Consider the following 18,581-nt stretch of genomic DNA (forward strand, 5'->3'; position numbering starts at 1 on the left):
GCAATACTTTGGCTTTGGGTCAAAATACTGAGTGAAGTTCAGTTTCACTTGGGTGATTTCTCTCATCTTCATGTTAATTGCTGGGCTATATATGTCTCTTTTCATTATTTATTTCTTCCTTGCCTTGGCAGTTTCTTACTGCACCCCACAAAATTGCGCAAAGACAAAACTGTCCCTATATAAACTGTACATTTTTTTTTGTATTCTGGATTATGAAATCCAGTAAATTTTCGAATTGACGCTTCCGGTAAATTTTCGGATTGGTGCATCCGGTAATCTCCCGGATTGATGCTTCCGGTAGTACATGAATGATAGTGTTAATCCAAAATAAAAAATGCAAAACATCCATAATTAAAAAAACTATTACGAATCCGCCAATTCATAATTCAAAATATGCATTCCGGATTCAGAAATCCATAATTGAAAAAAATCATTCTGGATCCACCAATCCGTAATAGAAACTAGGCTTCCGGATTTAGCAATCCAGAAATCAATAATTTATGCAAACTTTGCTTCTGGAACACCCCCTCATCGGGAATGCAACATGATTCACTTCCGGATTGATGAATTCGTAACACACTCCCAGATCCCAAAATTGTGGGGGTCAGTTTCGGAATTTACAAAATTGTGGGGGTGCAGGAAGAAAAATGTAGGGGTGCAGGAAGAGACTGCCCCTTGCCTTATGTATAGGTCTATCTTACTTATTATCACTATGTTATGTGTTTGTTTGCCCTTGATGTTCAAAACATGCCTTATTTTTTCTAACTGGACCCGTAATTATAATACAACCGTTGAAGAGTTCAAGAGTCTATGCAGCAACTCATGAAGGAAGGTCCCTCAAATATGAAGACAAATGTTTCTGCGAATTCAAATTTTCAACCATTCACTTTTTTCAACAGCACTCTTGTGTCTTTTTGTAATTTATTTTCCTGTGTTGCAATTTAAATAATATAAGGAAAAAGTATCACTTTTCTTGTTCATTTTTTATCAACATTATTCTTTCTGAATAAATTGGGCTAACTTTGTAACATTAGTTCTGAATATATGACAACTTTTTTGTAACATTATAGATATAATAACTTCAGGCATTAGATTTTTTTAAACCACATAAATTGCATGTTATGTGGAATCTATGTAATCAATATCTTAAGGAGTCACACATGTGGGGCAGGTGCATCATATCCACAGAGAGTAGAGGATGGCATTGGTGCCATTGAGAGAAGATAGCAATGGATAACATCATCAAAACTAAACTTCACAATTCTCCTTCTCATCATAATCCTCCACAACCTTCTACCTGTGCCTATGGAGGCTTTCTCCCTACAGTCGCTCACTCTAACCACCATCCCCTCCTCCTTGTCCCATAGAGGGGCCACTGAGAAACCTTGTGCCCATGTTAGCCTTTCCCATTTCACAAGGTACCCTTGTACCACAAGGTCAACAAAACACAGAATTCGTTGCACCAAAGCTCAAGCTTCAGGTAATAAATGTTGTTCCTTCTCTCTCACAAAATATGTTAATTTGGAATATAAATTTTTTGATGTGCAAAAGTTACTTAAACTTGTTTCAATCCATTCAATTTTAGACTGAGAATCAATTCATCAACCTGAGATAACATATGTATACATTAATCTAAAGTAAAAAATAAAAAAAACTTGCTTTTTTTGTGAATCTAAACATGCACCTTGTATACAAGGTTCAACAAAATCTAGTGTGGGTACTGCTGAGGGGATATCTGAGAAAACAGATTCCAAGGATGATAACTTAGTATTTGTTGCGGGTGCTACTGGTAAAGTTGGTTCACGGACAGTGAGGTACGTTTATTAGTTGTTACTCTGCATTTTCCTTTCAAAATGCTAAGTAATGATAGTTTCTCTCATTCAGGGAGCTGATAAAGCTTGGATTTAGAGTCAGAGCTGGAGTGCGGAGTGCTCAGAGGGCGGGTGCATTAATTGAGGTGGTGTAAGAATTAGTTATTTGAAAAATGTTATGTGACTAATATCTTGTGTAAAAAAGATATGCATTAAAGATACAAATATGTGCAGAGTGTTCAACAATTGAAGCTTGATGGTACAAGTGCAACTGGAGAGGGACAAGGTAAGGCAAGAAAGTTTTGAAATCAATATGTCTTGGTTCCAACAACAAAATGCTGGTGTATTGAATAACATTGTTTTTGGGTTTTAGCCCAGCTGTAGAGAAGCTTGAAATTGTGGAATGTGATTTGGAGAAACCAGATACAATTGGATTGGCATTAGGCAATGCGTCAACAGTGATATGTACCATTGGTGCCAGTGAGAAGGAAGTTTTTGACATCACTGGACCCTTTCGGATAGATTATCAGGCCACCAAAAATCTAATTGATGCTGGTAACAAAGAACTTTCACTGTCTTATGTTTAAATGCCATGTGCATTCTGTATGTTTTGGTCTTTATTTGTCTTGACATTATTTGCTACTCCAATTTTTTTAAGCCTCAATCTTAATCTTGATCGAAACACAAACAAACACAGATATTGAAATCAGCCTGGCCTGATCAGTCAATGCTTATTATTTGTTATTTTTTATGTATTTTTGTCTTGAGCAGTAATTAATTCATATTGTACTGAAAGTTGAAAACACAAATGTAAAGTGTGTTCTATGTATTGCAGCAACTGTTGCCAAAGTAAATCACTTCATACTGGTTACTTCACTGGGAACGAACAAAATTGGCTTCCCTGCAGCTATCCTCAAGTGAGTGTGAAAGCTTTGTCATGTACTTGCTGTGTTCAACAATTTCCATGTTTGTAGTTTGTAGTCAAGCAGTAGTTATTATTGTTCACATATTGAGATCAGAACGCAGTTCAACTGATTGCCTAATTCTGCTTCTGAAGTTTGTTTTGGGGAGTACTAATTTGGAAAAGGAAGGCAGAAGAAGCACTGGTGGCCAGTGGACTTCCATACACAGTGAGTCATTATGAATCTCTTGTAGTAATTTCACCCAAGTTCAGGGTTCTATTTGACTAATTATTTTGTCAATCTTCAGATAGTGAGACCTGGAGGTATGGAGAGACCTACTGATGCTTTCAAGGAAACTCATAATATAACCCTGTCAACAGAAGACACTTTATTTGGCGGTCTGGTGTCAAACCTTCAGGTAGTTATCATGTGAAATGTTATGTTTTCTTGTGTGTAGCTATAAATTATGGTAGGCATATGGCACATGTTAACTCTGATTTTCTAACTTTACAGTACCCAAGTACTGATAAATAATAAATAAAAGTAAGTGAATTTCCTTTTTTTAAGCATTGCAATTTAAGAAAAATGCTTTTGTGTGTGATGGAATGTGACTACAAGCAGCTCCCAGTTTTTTGCCTGAAAATTGATACAAAAAATAGTACTAGTAAATGTTATTCTTATCCTACTTTCCTTTTGGCACTCTTCTAGTTCGTGATTATATATTTTCTTGGTAGGATCATTGCCAATATAATTTCATAAAAGCTTACAATGCATTGACTGGAAATTGAAGATCATGCTAATGAGTGTCCTGAATGAGAGTGCATTAGAATCCAACATTACAATTGCGCACAAAACCTTTGTACTTTTGATTCCTTAACCAATGGATCTGGATTATCATTCTCCTCCTTCCCATAATCCCCACCCTGAATCTAGTAGGTAATGTATATGTATAAGTTTAAATATGATTGCTAACTTTGCTATCTGCTGTCTTACCATAGAGTATATCTGATTATGAATATCTATCTACTGAGGCCAATACCACCACTTTTAATTAATCCATGCTTGTTTGTCTTGTCTGCACATACAGAACAATATATATAATATTTACTGCCCCATGTTCCTTGTATGTATGGAAAGTAATTAAATATGTTGGCAGTTGTTGTTGCCTCTTATGAATATTAGTATGTGCTGTTGATTAAATTGGTAAATAAGTTCTAGCAAGTACAAAATTAACTTGTTCTGATTCAATGCAGATTGCTGAACTCTTGGCAGTCACGGCCAAGAATCCTGATCTATCATATTGTAAAATAGTGGAGGCAATTGCAGAGACTACTGCACCGCTGACTCCCATGGAGGAACTTCTTGCAAAGATACCTTCTCAACGCCCTTACATTTCTTCACCCAAGGTACTTCCTTCCTTATATAGTCTTGTACATTCTAAACGGATGGTTGAATCTTGAAGCATAATAGTGGAATTCATCCTGCTTATCAGTTCAACTTCCCACTGAGGGTGCTATTCTTTATTAGCCATTCTACCTTGGTATTGCTAACCAGTGATGTTAGTTAATTGTTTATTGGGATGGTTCAGAAACCAGACATTCCAGCGGCCAGTATTCCAGATCCTCCTGCTAATGTTGTGACTGCGGAACCAAGTGTTACCACTGAGCAAGAAACTTCACAACCTAAACCAGTGGCAAAACAGCCACTTTCTCCCTATACCGCGTAAGCCAAGTTGCAAAGATTGCCTAAACAACATTAAAATAGTGAAATAATTTGCACTTTCTGATTAGGTAATAAGGATTAGGACACAACCAACTTTTCATTGTGGACTGTAGATGCATAAACTAATTCGATGTATGTTTTATCAGTTATGATGATTTGAAGCCACCATCATCTCCTTCTCCATCTAAGCCTGGTGGTGGGAAACAAGCAAAGATCAGTGAGACAGTGCCAAAACCAAGTGCTTCAGATACTCCAAGTAGTGTGTCAGGAGTAGATGGCATCACTCAAGCAACATCTTCATCCAAAGTGGAGAAGCCTCTTTCTCCTTATGTAGCGTAAGCTGCTTCTAATTTTTCATTCTTGTTAATACACATTAGCACCTAACCTTATATATTTTGGTTTTCAGCTTATGTCAATTCTGTCACTGCCCTCTGTGTGATTTTCTTGTTATGTTTGTTGCCTGAGGCCATGTTATGCCTGCAGATATCCTGACTTAAAGCCTCCCACTTCACCATCTCCTAATGCACCAGTTGTATCAGTTTCCACATCTGCTGCAGCTGGTGTGCCACAGATAGACACAATATCAAGTAATGGAACACCCCAACTTTCAACTGCAGATGAACCAAAGGAAGAACATCTCCCCGAACCCAAGTCAAGACCACTGTCACCTTATACGATGTGAGCTTCTTCCAACTTGCCTTCAATTTTCTTGTTTCTTTTCCAATGACTCTTCATTCCTCATGCTGAATAATTACATTTTAGAAAAATGATATATGGGGCGAGTGTTAACATTCATAGTGTTAACATTTTAGAATAGTTATATTTTGTCTTATGTTTCTTGGAGGTAGTGTTAACATTCATAGAAATGAACATTCAGGTATGAGGACTTGAAGCCTCCTGCATCACCATCACCTTCCTTCAGAAATTCCTAGGAATTGCTTTCCTATTCAATCAGACAAGGTTAGAAATGCAAATTATTACATCATAGTAAGGTTTATGCTTTGTTTATGCTGTGGAAGTTAATGGACACATAATTTTGATAGAACTGTTGAAAGAGTCTAATGCAGCAACAACTCATGGAGGATCAGGATCATTTCTGCGAATTGAAATTTTCAGCAGTGTCATTTTTTTTTTTCTGTATGACCTTTCTGCCAAAACTCAACAAACACTATTGCTCCTTTTTGTAATTTACTTTCCCTATGTTGCAATTTAAACAAGGAAAAGGTATCACTTTTCATGTTCAATTTTTTAAAATTTAGTTTTATTATTTTCATGTTCAATTTTATTCACGGGTAATTAATCGCTTTCCATGGTGTTGTAATTTGGATTTGGAAAGGATTGTCTTATTTATCAAAGGGGAAAATAATATATGCTTTTAGTTATTTAGTACCTAGAGAAAAACCTAGAAAAAAAAATCAATCTTAACAGTAAAAATGTCCCTTTTTTTTCACATGGCTTATATATAATTTTACATACTTCATATCTTTTTAGAAAATGATTGAATTATTTTTTAAAATATTAATAAAATATTCTAATTTAATATTTATTTTACTTTAACATTTAATTTTTACTTTTTTTCCTTCTTCTCTAAACTCAATTACTTACTCCATTTATTTATTTATTTTTAAAATGTACCACCTTTCTCGTAAATCTAAACAACTTACACTTTTAATTTAAATTAATTATACACGTTTTATTATTATTTTTAAATATATTTTATATTTTTTTTAAATTGTGTGAAATTCATGAGATACAGATTAATTATCAATAATAATTCCTAAACTGTTTAGTTTTAGTTTTAATTCCACTGACAATAATTTTTTTTTAAAATATTTTTCGTTCAATTGTGAATTAACATGTATACTAATTACTTTCAAAATCATAAAATAATTTTTAATTACATTATTAATTCGTGGAAAATTAACTCGTTATATTATATTTTGATTAAATTTTTTCAAAAAGTTTATGAGAAAATATGCTATATTGAGCTTTAAAATATTATATTTAATTTTATTTTGAAAAGTGAGTATATAATAATTGATTTTCTTTGAGGTTCAAATAATAAATTTGTTTACATTATTTGTCACTTCAACAAAATCAATGTCAAATTCGGATCCTCATTAAACAGAAGATGAAAGAAAAAAATTATTTTAGCTGGCAAGATGTTGGTGGCTAAGAGAATGCAAATAAATTCGAAGCAGAAGCCTTTTTGAAATATAAAATATAAATATATTTTATAAGCTTTACATTTGTAATAATTTCTTTTTAATAAAAAAAATTGCCTAAAAAGTTATTATAATTACCACATAATGGATTTAAAAAACAAAATAAACTTATCACTCCCAATCAATCTTTTATTCTAATATTTTTCAGTTCACTAAAATGTATTTAGTAACAAATTTTAGGGTTTAGGATTTATAAAAACAACAATTTGTAACTCTTAATATTTTTATCAAATGCCAGATAAAATTATTCTTAATAAATTTTAATTGTGCTATTGTAATTATTGTAAATAAAATTACTATATTTCAAAACACCAGATTATTTGGTTCTCAGTTACAATTCCTTATTATGTATCTACATCCTCATAAACAATACATAGATTTTAGATTTTTAAAATATTTGTATTAGATTTTTAGTTCTGTATTTATATGAATTATTCAATTTAATCTATTTTTTATTAAAAATTATAATTACATTTCTTAAATTTCAATTCAATATCAGCTTATCCCTTGACACAAATAATGTTAGCACTGTGCATAGGTAACGTAAAAAAAATATACATGTGACATTAAATTATTTTCTATTCCACATTTATATAATTTATTCAATTTAGTTATTATATCATAGAAAAAATTCAAATCCCTTAATTTTTTTTTATAAAATAGTGGCAATGTAGTTTTATTGGAGTTTTCAATTAAGTCAATAAACTTCTTTTTCTTACACATTTTATATATTTTGCTAATCATGGTTTTCTAAGTTCAAAATTATGAAATTTTAAATTAATTAATTATTTATTTGATAGCAAGTTGGATAAATATCAAATGAAAGTATTAAATAATAATTATAAAAAATAAAAATATTTAATTATATAAAATAAATTATGAAACAAAATAAACTCATATTAATTTTTAAATATGAATTTTTGCATTGATTTTCTGTTGTCGTGGTGAAGTTTGGTCCTCACTCACTCTCTTACATTCATTTTTAAATTAGTAAGTTTCTCAATTTCTTTTTCATAACAAACTACAACGGTAAATCTAACACATTTTTTTTTTTTTTTTTGCGTTTTAGACATGTGGTTGCTTATTTATTCACTATTTTTCTCCTAAATCCTTTTTCTTTTTTTTCTTTTTTTAAAGACTCAAATATTTATTTTTTTCTTATCAAAAGCACTAAAATAATTATTTTATAAACATTAACCATTCACCACTTTTTTTTGTCTTCAAATATAATTTTTTAAGTCTTTAAAACAGAAAAGAGAAAAATATTTTATTAAAATTTATTTACATATTTTTATTTTGTTCTCAAACTTCTTGAATATGAAAGTGTATAAGTCATTAATCCATAGTAAAGAAGATCCAGAGGAGGAAACACAGAGAGAAAAATGGAAACAAAAATATTTATTTATTTATATTGAAATTGACTATTTTATGCAAAGGAAAAAGATGATTATTGGAATATGATATAATCATATATTTGTATTTGTTCAAATGTAACATTAATAATGACACTATAATTATTAAAATATTCTTTCTCATTTATATATTTAATTTATAAATTTAGTTCTAATAAATCTTATTACATGTATAAAAAATACATATAATCTCTTTTATTTAAATATATCTATTATGAATAATAAAATAAAAAATACTTATACATAGTTTAGTCGTAAAGATAAAGTGAATATATGACCATCCCAAAAGTTAGTTCCTATACACACAATGAATAATAATTATCTTTATACAAATTCATTGCAATCCTTAGTTATAAATGTTCATATTCACTTAAAATAATGATGTGTTTTTATCGTACAACATGAAATTAATATTTTAATTTTAAAAAATATTGGTAACATAAAACTATTTGATTCTTTTATTATAAATACATGTATAATAATTTTCTAAATTAATTTTAATATATGCTAAAATAAAATGATTAATTTAAAATTAATTGTACATTTGCTTTTTCTTATTCTATTAAGTGATTATAAAAATAGTCACCTGATTTATATGACAACTCACATAATTATTAATATTTTATTGTTAATGTTATCCATGAATACTAAATAGAAAACTTATAAACTAAATCTTGTTATATATATATATATATATTTAACATATAGACTTTTTTTTATCTATTTGAATAAATTTTTTTCAAGTTTTAGAAAATATAAAGTTTAAAAATATTATGAGTTTTCTTATTAATTGTTATTTTTTTAAAATTCTGTATTATGTACAAGAAAAAAAAAACAGCTTAAAAAGGAGTAAAAAAATTAGGAAGCTACTCTTTATCAGAGCCAGGTTTCGATCCTGGGACCTGTGGGTTATGGGCCCACCACGCTTCCGCTGCGCCACTCTGATTTGTTGAAAAGTTACATCGTTTTTAATCATATGTACGTTTTCATTAAAAAAAACTGTTTAGTGAAAAAGCTCCTTCTGTTATTCATGTCAATGGGAAGAAAATTTAATGTAAAATTGTATATCTAACAAATTAAGAATAAAATGAAATAAAATTGGCAAACTCAGTTATGTTGGTCAAATTGTTCAAATTATCCAATTAAGCTGATTGGAGGAACTGTAAGATTATAAATTATAAGAATATAAAAAAAAGGTTCATGGAACCTTATATTTATCAGATTTTAAACAAGTGAGTTGAAACTAACTGATTTGGTGACAGAATCAATGCAAAAAGAATTCAGTAACTAAACTTTTGAGTAATGTAAAAATAATTCAGAAACAAGGTGTTTTCTTTTACTTAAGGGTCAAATAATAAATCACCAATTCATAAATAAATGTATATATTTCAAACTTGAATGCACACCACTGAACTAAATATTTAATAAATTTAAAATATTTTAATAATTTAAAATTGAAAAAAGTGTAAAGAGTATGTAGACATAGAATTGAACATAGCCGTTAAAATCATAACGGATTCCGACAAAAAGATGTATTTTTAACCGTAAATCAATTATATCCGTTGCAACCATCATGTGTTTTTGATTTAATCTTAACTGTTTTTCTTTTTCACCGTTAAGTGTCAACGGTTACTCATAAAATTCAATTTACTGTGACTTCTTTCTTAATCTGTTCCCAAGGAATAAAGGGGTTTGGTGTTAGGGTTTTGGATTGAAGTTTGAAGAGGAACAATGGAAGATACGCCAACACCTTCAACTGCGTTGGCCTACCTTAATCCCTCCTACTGGTAAACACCATTCATTTATCAAAGCTTCTCAACAATTTTGGATAATTTCTCAAAAAGTTATTTTGATGTTCTTTTTGTTGGTGTCAGGGATGAGAGGTTTACGAAGGAGGAACAATATGAGTGGTTCAAGGATTATTCCCATTTTCGCCACTTGATTCAACCCCATCTCACGCCCCATTCCGCTGTATGCTTCGTTCACGCATTAGGTTACGATTTGTGATGGAATGTGGCTAACGCGAATGTATTTGCAGGTCCTGGAGCTTGGATGTGGAAACTCACAAATGTGTGAACAATTGCATAAGGATGGCACAAATAACATAACTTGCATTGATCTTTCACATGTTGCGGTTGAAAACATGCAAAAGAGATTACTCTCCCGGGGATTCAAAGGTCAGCTTCTGCATTCGAACTAAGGTCCTGTTAGGATAAACTTCGTTGGAGAAAAAAAATAAAATAAGTCGTTTCTTAAAATAAAACTGATTTTAACTTGTTCATTCATAAGGCAATTTGAAGTTATACATGAAACTAATTTTACTTTTTCACTAGAAAAGCTTGTCTAAGGAGCTTGGTTAATTGCTAGACATGAAACATATGAATATGGGTGTGCGTTTGACTATCAACATTAGCTTTTTCACGTGATTCTGTGTTTCTGCTTGTTATGTGGTTTACATGTTTTTGTTGTCATGATTTTACGTGTTTTTATTTCTGTGATTAGACATAAAAGTGCTGCAAGCTGATATGCTAGAGCTACCTTTTGGGGATGAGTGTTTTGATTTGGTTATTGAGAAAGGAACTATGGTAAATTGAATGATTTTTCTTTCGTTTATGATGGGATTTTGGCTTGATGTCTTCAACTAATGATTGTGGTTTCCGAATGATGATTGTTTGAATTGAAGTTTATGGGATACATGTGATTTTGGTTTTGAAGGATGTATTGTTCGTGGACAGTGGTGACCCATGGAATCCAAAGCCTGAAACTATATCCAAGGTCATGGCCACTTTGAAAGGAGTTCACAGGGTTTTGAAAGCTGGTGGCACTTTTATTTCAGTAACTTTTGGCCAGGTTTAAAAAAAGAACTGTTTGGTGTGGCTCTTTTCATTTGTTGCTGTGATTGATTCTCTAATATATTTAAAATTTCTTGGCAGCCACATTTCAGGCGCCCTATATTTAACGCTCCAGATTTCACCTGGTCTGTTGAGTGGACTACTTTTGGTGAAACGTTCCACTATTTTGTCTACATTCTTAAGAAGGTTGGTCCGTGTAATCTTACTTGTTTTTATTCTGATAAAAACAAATGTTTGTTCCTTATTATTTTAAGGTATTGCTACCAAGACTTGAACATGTGAGTTTTCTACCAAAATCCCCAATTCCATTTACTACCTTTTATAGTGAATACTCATTCTGGTCCTTTAAATTTAAACTTGACTTCACGTTGTCAATTTGGCTCTTCTCATCTGTATTTTTGTACTCCAATAACCAATTTGATGGCTAAAATGACACATCAAAGAACCAATTTAATGTCATGCATATCTTTCAAGGACAAGGTTGTTGAATTTTTAAATACTGGACCATGTGATGTTGCATATTCCTTTGAAAAATCTAACATACTCCTACTTTTTTTACAATTAAAAACTGCTACCTTTTGCAATGATATAGATAATTATTCTATTCTCATGAGAAAGTATAGATTTCATCAGGAGTACTGAGTGTATCTTTTCTCGGGTGAGGGAGGGTTTTTAAATAGTGTGCTATACATGGATGGGGAATTCAAGGTTGGATCTCCTCCTTTGATGGAGATCTAGGTGAAATCTGATAGTGTGTTCAGATAACAAGAATAAATTCCACCTCACAAAATCATGGTGATACCTTGAAAACCCAGAAGTGACTATTTGTTGTTTTGTCCTCTCCGTGAAGAAATAATCATTTCTCACCATGAGGCTAATTCAAACGAACAATGAGTTGTTTCTTGAATGTAGTTCTGGTTTGTTATATATGATTTAGTGTAGAATTGTTCATAAGAGACCTTAATAAATGATGATTATGACTGCGTTTTTGTTTTAAATGTTTTGATGAAACATTTTTCAGGGACAGAGATCATCATATGATGATATGCCACCTACAAAGGGGTTTGAAGCACCATCTATTAATCTACTTCATGAAGAATTAGAAAATGAAGATTTTGCTTTCCGAATCAATGTTGACGAGTTGAACTATTAGCTTGTATCGCACGAAGCTTTGTCATCAATTTCAATGTATTTTTCTTACTGCAATTTTAGTTTCCTTGCTTCAAAGGAGGAGTGCAATTATCATAACAGTGAATTCAAACAAACTAATGTGGCTCCAAACTTGTAATTCTACTTTGTTGAAAAGTTAATGAAAGTAACTTAAGTTGCTAAGGTTGACATGTTTTAGGATAACTACCTTAAATTGTGTTTGAATGAGAAATTGTAAAATTTTAAGGAATTTGAAAATGTTGCAAGTTTAAATTGCTTTGATTTAAGCTTTCTATATTTTTTAAATATTTGTTTTGGATAAATTAATTCAATCTTCCTACATTTCTATTTTTTAATTTGGATATGTAATTTAATTTCTATAGTAGTATTAGATATTAAATACGTATTTAGAAAAATAACATTTTAATATCAAACTTTAGTTAAATTAAAATATTTAATATGAGAGAAGATACCTAAATATGAGAAAGGAAAGAGGAATAAGAATCTTAAATATGCCTGCTTATTTGATTTTGTTTAATGACTATTTTTAAAAGAGTCCTTTTCAATTATCCCAAATTACTTTCTTTAAAAATTATTTATTAAGGTAACTGATAAATATAAAATACTAAAAATAAAGACTTGGATTATTTTTATTTTAGAGTATTTACATTTGTATTTTTAACTTTTAATTGATTAAAACTTTTTGACTCTTTATTTACAAATTATTTATTTAATTTAATTTAATTTTATTTACTTTCAAGTATATTATATATTTTTTCACATTTTACATCCTATTATTCATGGGACTATCTCCTAAAATGTTCCAATCAAATTTAAAACAAACTCAAGATATTCTAATTTCAAATAAACATAATACATGTTAATTAATATAATTATTGAAAATAAATAATATATATATATATATATATATATATATATATATATATATATCATAACCTAATAAGTGAACCGATTCATTTAATTTATTAGTTAAAAAGATTTAAGTCGGATTGGAGGTAAGTTGATCGATAACCCACTAATGATAATTCTTTAATATTTGTAAAATTTTTCATTATAATTATGTTGATTTGATCTAATGTAACATTATTTATTTATATATTACATGCTATCACAAACAGTTTTCAAACCATATCAGTTCACTTATTCAAGAGTAAATTAATTTAAAATCAAATATAAAATATTAGACAGTTTTCTGAAATATTTGTATTGAAAATATAAAAAAACTATTTTGGGAATGTAACCAAGTATATGAATCTCAAAATTTCCCAAGATTACGTCAGAAAATATATATTTCTGGCAGCCTAATAGAATATTTGCTATCTGTAAAGAAAAGGGCTGTAAAACAATAATAGTTTTTTTCCACAAAGTGCATTTTTTTTTCAGGAAATACAGGTAAATATAATCTACAGGCGAAAATAATTGGGGAAAAAGTACAAATAATACATTTCTTTATTTATTAAAAATTAAAGAAAAAATCTGGGGTGACCAATAAAGTTAACTTGAATAAAGAGAAGACAGTGAACAATTGTTTTATTATTGAATATAATTATCATCATTTCATTGTCCCATCCCGTTATACTCGAAATAAAATTAAATAATAATGTATAATTAATTAACAAAAATAAAATGGAAATTAAATGTGGAATAGTTCTATGACTTGAAAATATGTCAGAAATTGAAAAATAATAGTAATAATTAATATCTGATAATGTTTACGAAAGAGTAAATCAATAGCAAACAAATAATAATAATTTTGTAACTATATAAGGGAAAGGGATTGCGAAAAACTGCAAAGGAAGAAGGAAAGGTTGTTTCTCTCTCTTTTTGTGCGTTTTGGTGAGTGGCTGCGCTCTGTCTTGCCGGCCATCTCGTCGGAATTTCAGTTATTGATTTTCCGATCACCGGATTCGATCGAATATCGAATCCCTAATTGTGCGATAGTGGTTTATTTCATCAATTGAATTTGAATACGCATTCAATCGTGTTTTGGGGTGGGGGTGCTGGAGATGGAGGATTATGCGAGCAGCGACGAGGATTACCATTACGACTCCGATCAAGATGACTCCGTCGAGGCTTATGAAAACGACGAGGATTACGCGTTGCTATCTTCCAAGGGTCCCACTACTAAGGTATTCGCTTCCGATAGGATACATCGTTCTTGGGATAATCCCAATTTTTTATTTTATCTTTTCTTGTCTTTAAAACCCTCACTTGTTGGATTTCCTCCTCTCGCTATTATTTGTGTGAGGGTGTGTGTATGTGTTTTCTTTTCTTGTATTGGTTTGTGAATTGATTGTCATCACGATAAGGTGCATTATCTTGGGTTTTGTATTGAGATGGGTTTGTTGAAGGTTGGGGCTTTAGGAACTGCTTTGAATTTTGTTTCTTGGTTGGACTGCGTAACATGAACGTTTTGGACTTTCTTGAATTCTTTAGTGGGTGCTAAATTTGTGGTTGGAATTTGAAGGGTTTGTTTGTGATTGGCATCTCAGTTTACTGTGGGCTGGTTGGGTTCTGTGATTCTATGATTAATTTTTGGGTGTGGTGTGAAGCTGGATTATTTGTGTTTTTTTCCTTAAGTTTACTGTGTTCTGACGAACTCCTTTGGAATTTGCAGGTGATTACTAAGGAATCACTTTTGGTTGCACAGGTAAATTGAAGGATGTCTTTGTGTGTTTTGTTTGGATAAATTATATATGTACGTTTTACTGAGATCACTATGCATATTGTTGCAGAAGGAGGATTTGCGCAGAGTGATGGAGATGCTATCGGTAAGAGAGCAACATGCTCGTACACTGCTAATTTATCATCGTTGGGATGTGGAGAAGTTGTTTGCAGTGTATGTAGACAAGGGGAAAGCATTTCTCTTTGGTGAGGCTGGTGTTAGTGTGGATCAACATCCCGACTCTGACTCATCCGTTCCTTCTACAGTAATGTGCTACATCTGCATGGAGGATGTTGCTAGGGTTGAAACAACAAGAATGGACTGTGGTCATTGCTTTTGCAACTCCTGTGAGTATTTGTTTGGTTATACACGACTTTTGGTTTTGCACAATGATGGAAATTCATGCAAACTTCATTTATGAGCGTGTTTTGTATTTGTTTATATTTTACAGGTTGGATTGAACATTTTATTGTTAAAATAAATGAGGGTCAAAGTAAACGTATTAGATGCATGCAACACAAGTGCAATTCCATATGTGATGAAGCTGTCGTTAGAACTTTACTCAGTAGAAAGCACCCTGGTATGGCAGAGAAATATGAACGTTTTCTTCTTGAATCTTACATTGAAGACAATAAAAGAGTTAAATGGTGTCCCAGTACACCTCATTGTGGGAATGCAATACGGGTTGAGGATGATGAATTGTGCGAGGTAGAATGTTCATGTGGTTTACAGTTTTGTTTTAGGTGCTTGTCAGAAGCACACTCACCTTGTTCATGCCTGATGTGGGAGCTTTGGGCTAAGAAGTGTCGAGATGAATCAGAAACTGTTAATTGGATAACTGTTCATACAAAACCATGCCCAAAGTGTCACAAACCAGTGGAGAAGAACGGTGGTTGTAACTTGGTTAGCTGTATCTGTGGTCAAGCATTTTGGTGAGTTTTCCTCCTTCCTGCATTAGCATATTCTGTTAATAATTAATCTTTCTGGCTGTAAAAAATCAGTTAATCAAATATAGCAGTATGGATCAGAAGTTGAAGCCACCTCTGACACTGAGTTGACATTTACTTGTTTTTTAGTAATAATTCACCCCTTTTGGTGCAGTTGGTTGTGCGGTGGAGCTACTGGCCGAGAGCATACTTGGTCAAGTATAGCTGGTCATAGCTGTGGTCGCTACAAAGAGCAAGAAAAATCGGCAGAACGTGCAAAGAGGGATCTATATCGGTATATGCATTATCATAACCGATATAAAGCTCACACAGACTCCTTTAAGATTGAAAGCAAACTGAAAGAAACTATACAAGGGAAGATTGCCATTTCAGAAGAAAAAGATTCTACACTCAGAGATTATAGCTGGGTAAATAATGGACTTTCCAGACTTTTCAGATCTAGGAGAGTCCTATCCTATTCATATGCTTTTGCATTTTATATGTTTGGAGATGAGCTTTTTAAGGAAGAAATGACAGACGCGCAAAGGGAAATAAAACAGAACTTATTTGAGGATCAACAGCAGCAGCTTGAGGCAAATGTTGAAAAGCTCTCTAAAATTTTGGAGGAGCCTTTTGAAACCTTTTCAGATGATAAGGTTGTGGAGATAAGAATGCAGATTCTCACCCTCTCAACAATTATTGATAAGCTTTGTCAGAAAATGTGAGTGTCCGCTTTAAGAAATAAGGTTGTAGATGCATTCTTAGTTTTGACATTAATAATTGCAAATTCTGCTATTTGCTGCAGGTATGAGTGCATCGAGAATGATTTATTGGGTTCTCTTCATCTTGGCATTCATAGTATTGCTCCATACAAGTCAAAGGGCATCGAGAGGGCTTCAGAACTTTCGGTTTGCTGGAACAACAAAGTCAATACTGGTAAGTGCCTGTGTCGGTTCTGTTTGAATAATGAACCGGACCCTCTTGGCGTTAACGTTGCCATCTTGTGTTACCGCCTCTCATAATGTATTAAAGAGAAATTTTGAGTGAGCCGCTTTTGATGGTTGTTTTATGTTCTGATTTTTTGCCTGCTTTTTTAATTTATTTGTTGTGCATTAAAATGAAGTAGTCATTGTTGTGAATTTGATGCATGATATCTCTGGCCATGGTTTAATCTTTGGTGTAGATGAGCGATACATAAATAATCATGCTTGAGGGTGCTTACTCTAGAACTTGTTTTGTTTGTTGTTATTTACCCATGGAAATACAGTGGCAATTTGTAAATTTAATTTTGGAGCTTCTTTATTCTATATTATGTTATGAATGTTCTTATGTATGTTTTCTTCAGTTTGACTTTGTGGATGCTCATCAGAAATGTTACTGAGTGAAAAGGATTATTGTATATATGCTGCAAGCGTAGGTGTAACAGCTGAACTTGATCGGCCTTCCGGATCAGGGAGTTCAGATGATAATGGATGCTCTTCTCGTAAACGAGCTAGAAAAGATGGTCTTGGAGGTGGTTTTTTTGATCTAAACTTGCCGGCAGAGTTTATAGACAGGAATTGACTTTGAAGAAGGACACCTTATATAAGTACAGGCGTACAGGTCTAACATAAATTGCTTTGCTGCCTTTGGAAGGAATTAATCTTTTTGGATTTCTCACCCCATTCGCTTTCATATCTTTCACTTAGCCACTCATCTCTCTCTCTCTCTCTACTGAGATATATGTTTCTAAAGTTTATTATTCCGACGCCATTTCTACCTTGGGTTTGAAATCTTAGCGCTGTATATAGATAGCCTTGGGGGGGCATTTATTTGCTACTAGTTTTATGTAAATGGCTACCTGGGTTTCTAGCAACACCTTTCAGGACAACTTCTAGGATCCTTTTTATTCCTATCTTATGAAGTCATAGGTGGAGGTAACTTCACTCATTTTTATTGTCTTAGTTTCATCTTTTAAACAATATACTTCTTCTATTAATGTCGATGCTCTACTTTTTCATTTTCTTCCAAACCCCTCATGGTTTACAAATTCAAAACTGAAATCCCTTATACACTTGTCTACGCATACTTAACCTTTCTTAAAGAAGGTAACTTTTTTTTATGTCATGACATGGAATGCAACATTTTGTCAATTGATCAAAAGTTATTACTTAAACGGTTAAATTTCCATCACTTTCTTGATTCACTAGTCTTTTGTAAATTGAGAGAAATGTATTCTTGTTTGATGTTAAGGATATGTTTAAAGGGAAGTCCCTCATACACATATTTAGGAGAGGAAGAAATAAAAGAAAAAAAAATGAAATTAACTTCTTTATAGATTAATATTAGTTTATCGATTACTTAAACATTTACATATTTTAGAAGTTAATCAAAAATAACTTTTAAAATGTAACTTATGTTAATCTATGAAAATGTTATTTTTTTTTCTCAGGTATCCTTATAAAATTTCTCCAGATATGCTTTATAAAAGGGGAAATAAAGCACATAGGTTAAAAAAATGAAAATAATATGTTGGGAGACAAAGTAGTCTATGAAGGACCAGAAAGTCAACGATTTTAGTTTATGTCATTAAAGAGATCTTATCAAATCGCAATTTATGTAATAATAAAAAATTGAAATGAGTAACTTAGTTTTAAAAAATGTATTTGCGTGTTGGATTAGTCTTAAATTTAAAATTGAATAATTTTTTAAAACTTGTAAAGTTTATTAAATCTTCAAAATTAATCACTTGTTCTTATATTTTGATGTCTAAACATATGTTATTATTACTATTTAAATGAAGAAAGTGATCAACTTTGTGAACTTAAAAGGAAATCTTAGAAAATTATTTAATTTTTTTTTTCTTAAAGACCAATATTTTATTCCTCATAATAACTGGGAATGGACAATGAATAAG

General features: G+C 31.5%; 3 protein-coding genes and 1 non-coding gene across 8 annotated transcripts; 3 read left to right on the top strand and 1 right to left on the bottom strand.

Moving 5' to 3' along the window:
- Nucleotides 1–1,125: 1,125 nt before the first annotated feature.
- Nucleotides 1,126–5,665, top strand: TIC62 (NAD(P)-binding Rossmann-fold superfamily protein). 3 transcript variants are annotated; one of them, XR_016517302.1, is made up of 14 exons: nt 1,126–1,480; nt 1,697–1,814; nt 1,885–1,957; nt 2,046–2,097; nt 2,190–2,366; nt 2,647–2,728; nt 2,869–2,941; nt 3,021–3,131; nt 3,967–4,119; nt 4,302–4,503; nt 4,582–4,770; nt 4,919–5,113; nt 5,313–5,395; nt 5,479–5,665. XR_016517302.1 is itself a non-coding variant. In XM_068641459.2 (14 exons), exons 1-13 carry the CDS (start codon nt 1,306–1,308, stop codon nt 5,365–5,367), a joined length of 1,587 nt encoding a protein of 528 aa, XP_068497560.1. In that variant the 5' UTR covers nt 1,126–1,305; the 3' UTR covers nt 5,368–5,395; nt 5,479–5,665. The 3 variants fall into 3 exon arrangements, 2 of the variants coding, with proteins under 2 accessions (XP_068497560.1, XP_090153352.1); XM_068641459.2 differs by having other exon boundaries at nt 4,302–4,435; XM_090297226.1 differs by having other exon boundaries at nt 1,163–1,480; nt 2,185–2,366; nt 4,302–4,435.
- Nucleotides 5,666–8,946: 3,281 nt separating this feature from the next.
- Nucleotides 8,947–9,018, bottom strand: TRNAM-CAU (transfer RNA methionine (anticodon CAU)). The gene has a single exon. It is a non-coding gene; the product is annotated as a tRNA-Met (tRNA).
- A 676-nt stretch (nt 9,019–9,694) lies between these two features.
- LOC137833090 (S-adenosyl-L-methionine-dependent methyltransferases superfamily protein) lies at nt 9,695–12,256 on the top strand. 2 transcript variants are annotated; one of them, XM_068641466.1, is made up of 7 exons: nt 9,695–9,859; nt 9,947–10,043; nt 10,111–10,249; nt 10,575–10,657; nt 10,788–10,922; nt 11,006–11,110; nt 11,946–12,256. In XM_068641466.1, the coding sequence occupies exons 1-7, from the start codon at nt 9,804–9,806 to the stop codon at nt 12,075–12,077; spliced, it is 747 nt and encodes a 248-aa protein (XP_068497567.1). In that variant the 5' UTR covers nt 9,695–9,803; the 3' UTR covers nt 12,078–12,256. The 2 variants fall into 2 exon arrangements, with proteins under 2 accessions (XP_068497567.1, XP_090153353.1); XM_090297227.1 differs by lacking the exon at nt 10,575–10,657 and having other exon boundaries at nt 9,722–9,859.
- A 1,563-nt stretch (nt 12,257–13,819) lies between these two features.
- On the top strand, nt 13,820–17,628 carry LOC137817191 (putative E3 ubiquitin-protein ligase ARI2). Of its 2 annotated transcripts, none has more exons than XM_068620456.1 (7): nt 13,820–14,223; nt 14,712–14,744; nt 14,830–15,106; nt 15,211–15,691; nt 15,861–16,406; nt 16,491–16,621; nt 17,103–17,628. In XM_068620456.1, the coding sequence occupies exons 1-7, from the start codon at nt 14,101–14,103 to the stop codon at nt 17,246–17,248; spliced, it is 1,737 nt and encodes a 578-aa protein (XP_068476557.1). In that variant the 5' UTR covers nt 13,820–14,100; the 3' UTR covers nt 17,249–17,628. The 2 variants fall into 2 exon arrangements, with proteins under 2 accessions (XP_068476557.1, XP_068476607.1); XM_068620506.1 differs by having other exon boundaries at nt 13,827–14,223; nt 17,031–17,628.
- The last annotated feature ends 953 nt before the right edge of the window (nt 17,629–18,581 follow it).

This window comes from Phaseolus vulgaris, chromosome 11, assembly GCF_051622355.1.
Source record: "Phaseolus vulgaris cultivar YP4 chromosome 11, ASM5162235v1, whole genome shotgun sequence".
In the NCBI taxonomy this organism is placed as follows: Eukaryota; Viridiplantae; Streptophyta; class Magnoliopsida; order Fabales; family Fabaceae; genus Phaseolus; species Phaseolus vulgaris.

Bases quoted from the DNA above. Each gene is read 5' to 3' on its own strand.
- TIC62 (XM_068641459.2), top strand. From the start codon at position 1,306: ATGGAGGCTTTCTCCCTACAGTCGCTCACTCTAACCACCATCCCCTCC. The intron at 3,132-3,966 runs GTAGTTATCATG...GATTCAATGCAG, and splicing joins GTCTGGTGTCAAACCTTCAG to ATTGCTGAACTCTTGGCAGT. The intron at 5,114-5,312 runs GTGAGCTTCTTC...ATGAACATTCAG, and splicing joins CCACTGTCACCTTATACGAT to GTATGAGGACTTGAAGCCTC.
- LOC137833090 (XM_068641466.1), top strand. From the start codon at position 9,804: ATGGAAGATACGCCAACACCTTCAACTGCGTTGGCCTACCTTAATCCC. The intron at 9,860-9,946 runs GTAAACACCATT...TGTTGGTGTCAG, and splicing joins TACCTTAATCCCTCCTACTG to GGATGAGAGGTTTACGAAGG. The intron at 10,923-11,005 runs GTTTAAAAAAAG...ATTTCTTGGCAG, and splicing joins TTTCAGTAACTTTTGGCCAG to CCACATTTCAGGCGCCCTAT.
- LOC137817191 (XM_068620456.1), top strand. From the start codon at position 14,101: ATGGAGGATTATGCGAGCAGCGACGAGGATTACCATTACGACTCCGAT. The intron at 14,224-14,711 runs GTATTCGCTTCC...TGGAATTTGCAG, and splicing joins CCAAGGGTCCCACTACTAAG to GTGATTACTAAGGAATCACT. The intron at 14,745-14,829 runs GTAAATTGAAGG...ATATTGTTGCAG, and splicing joins AATCACTTTTGGTTGCACAG to AAGGAGGATTTGCGCAGAGT.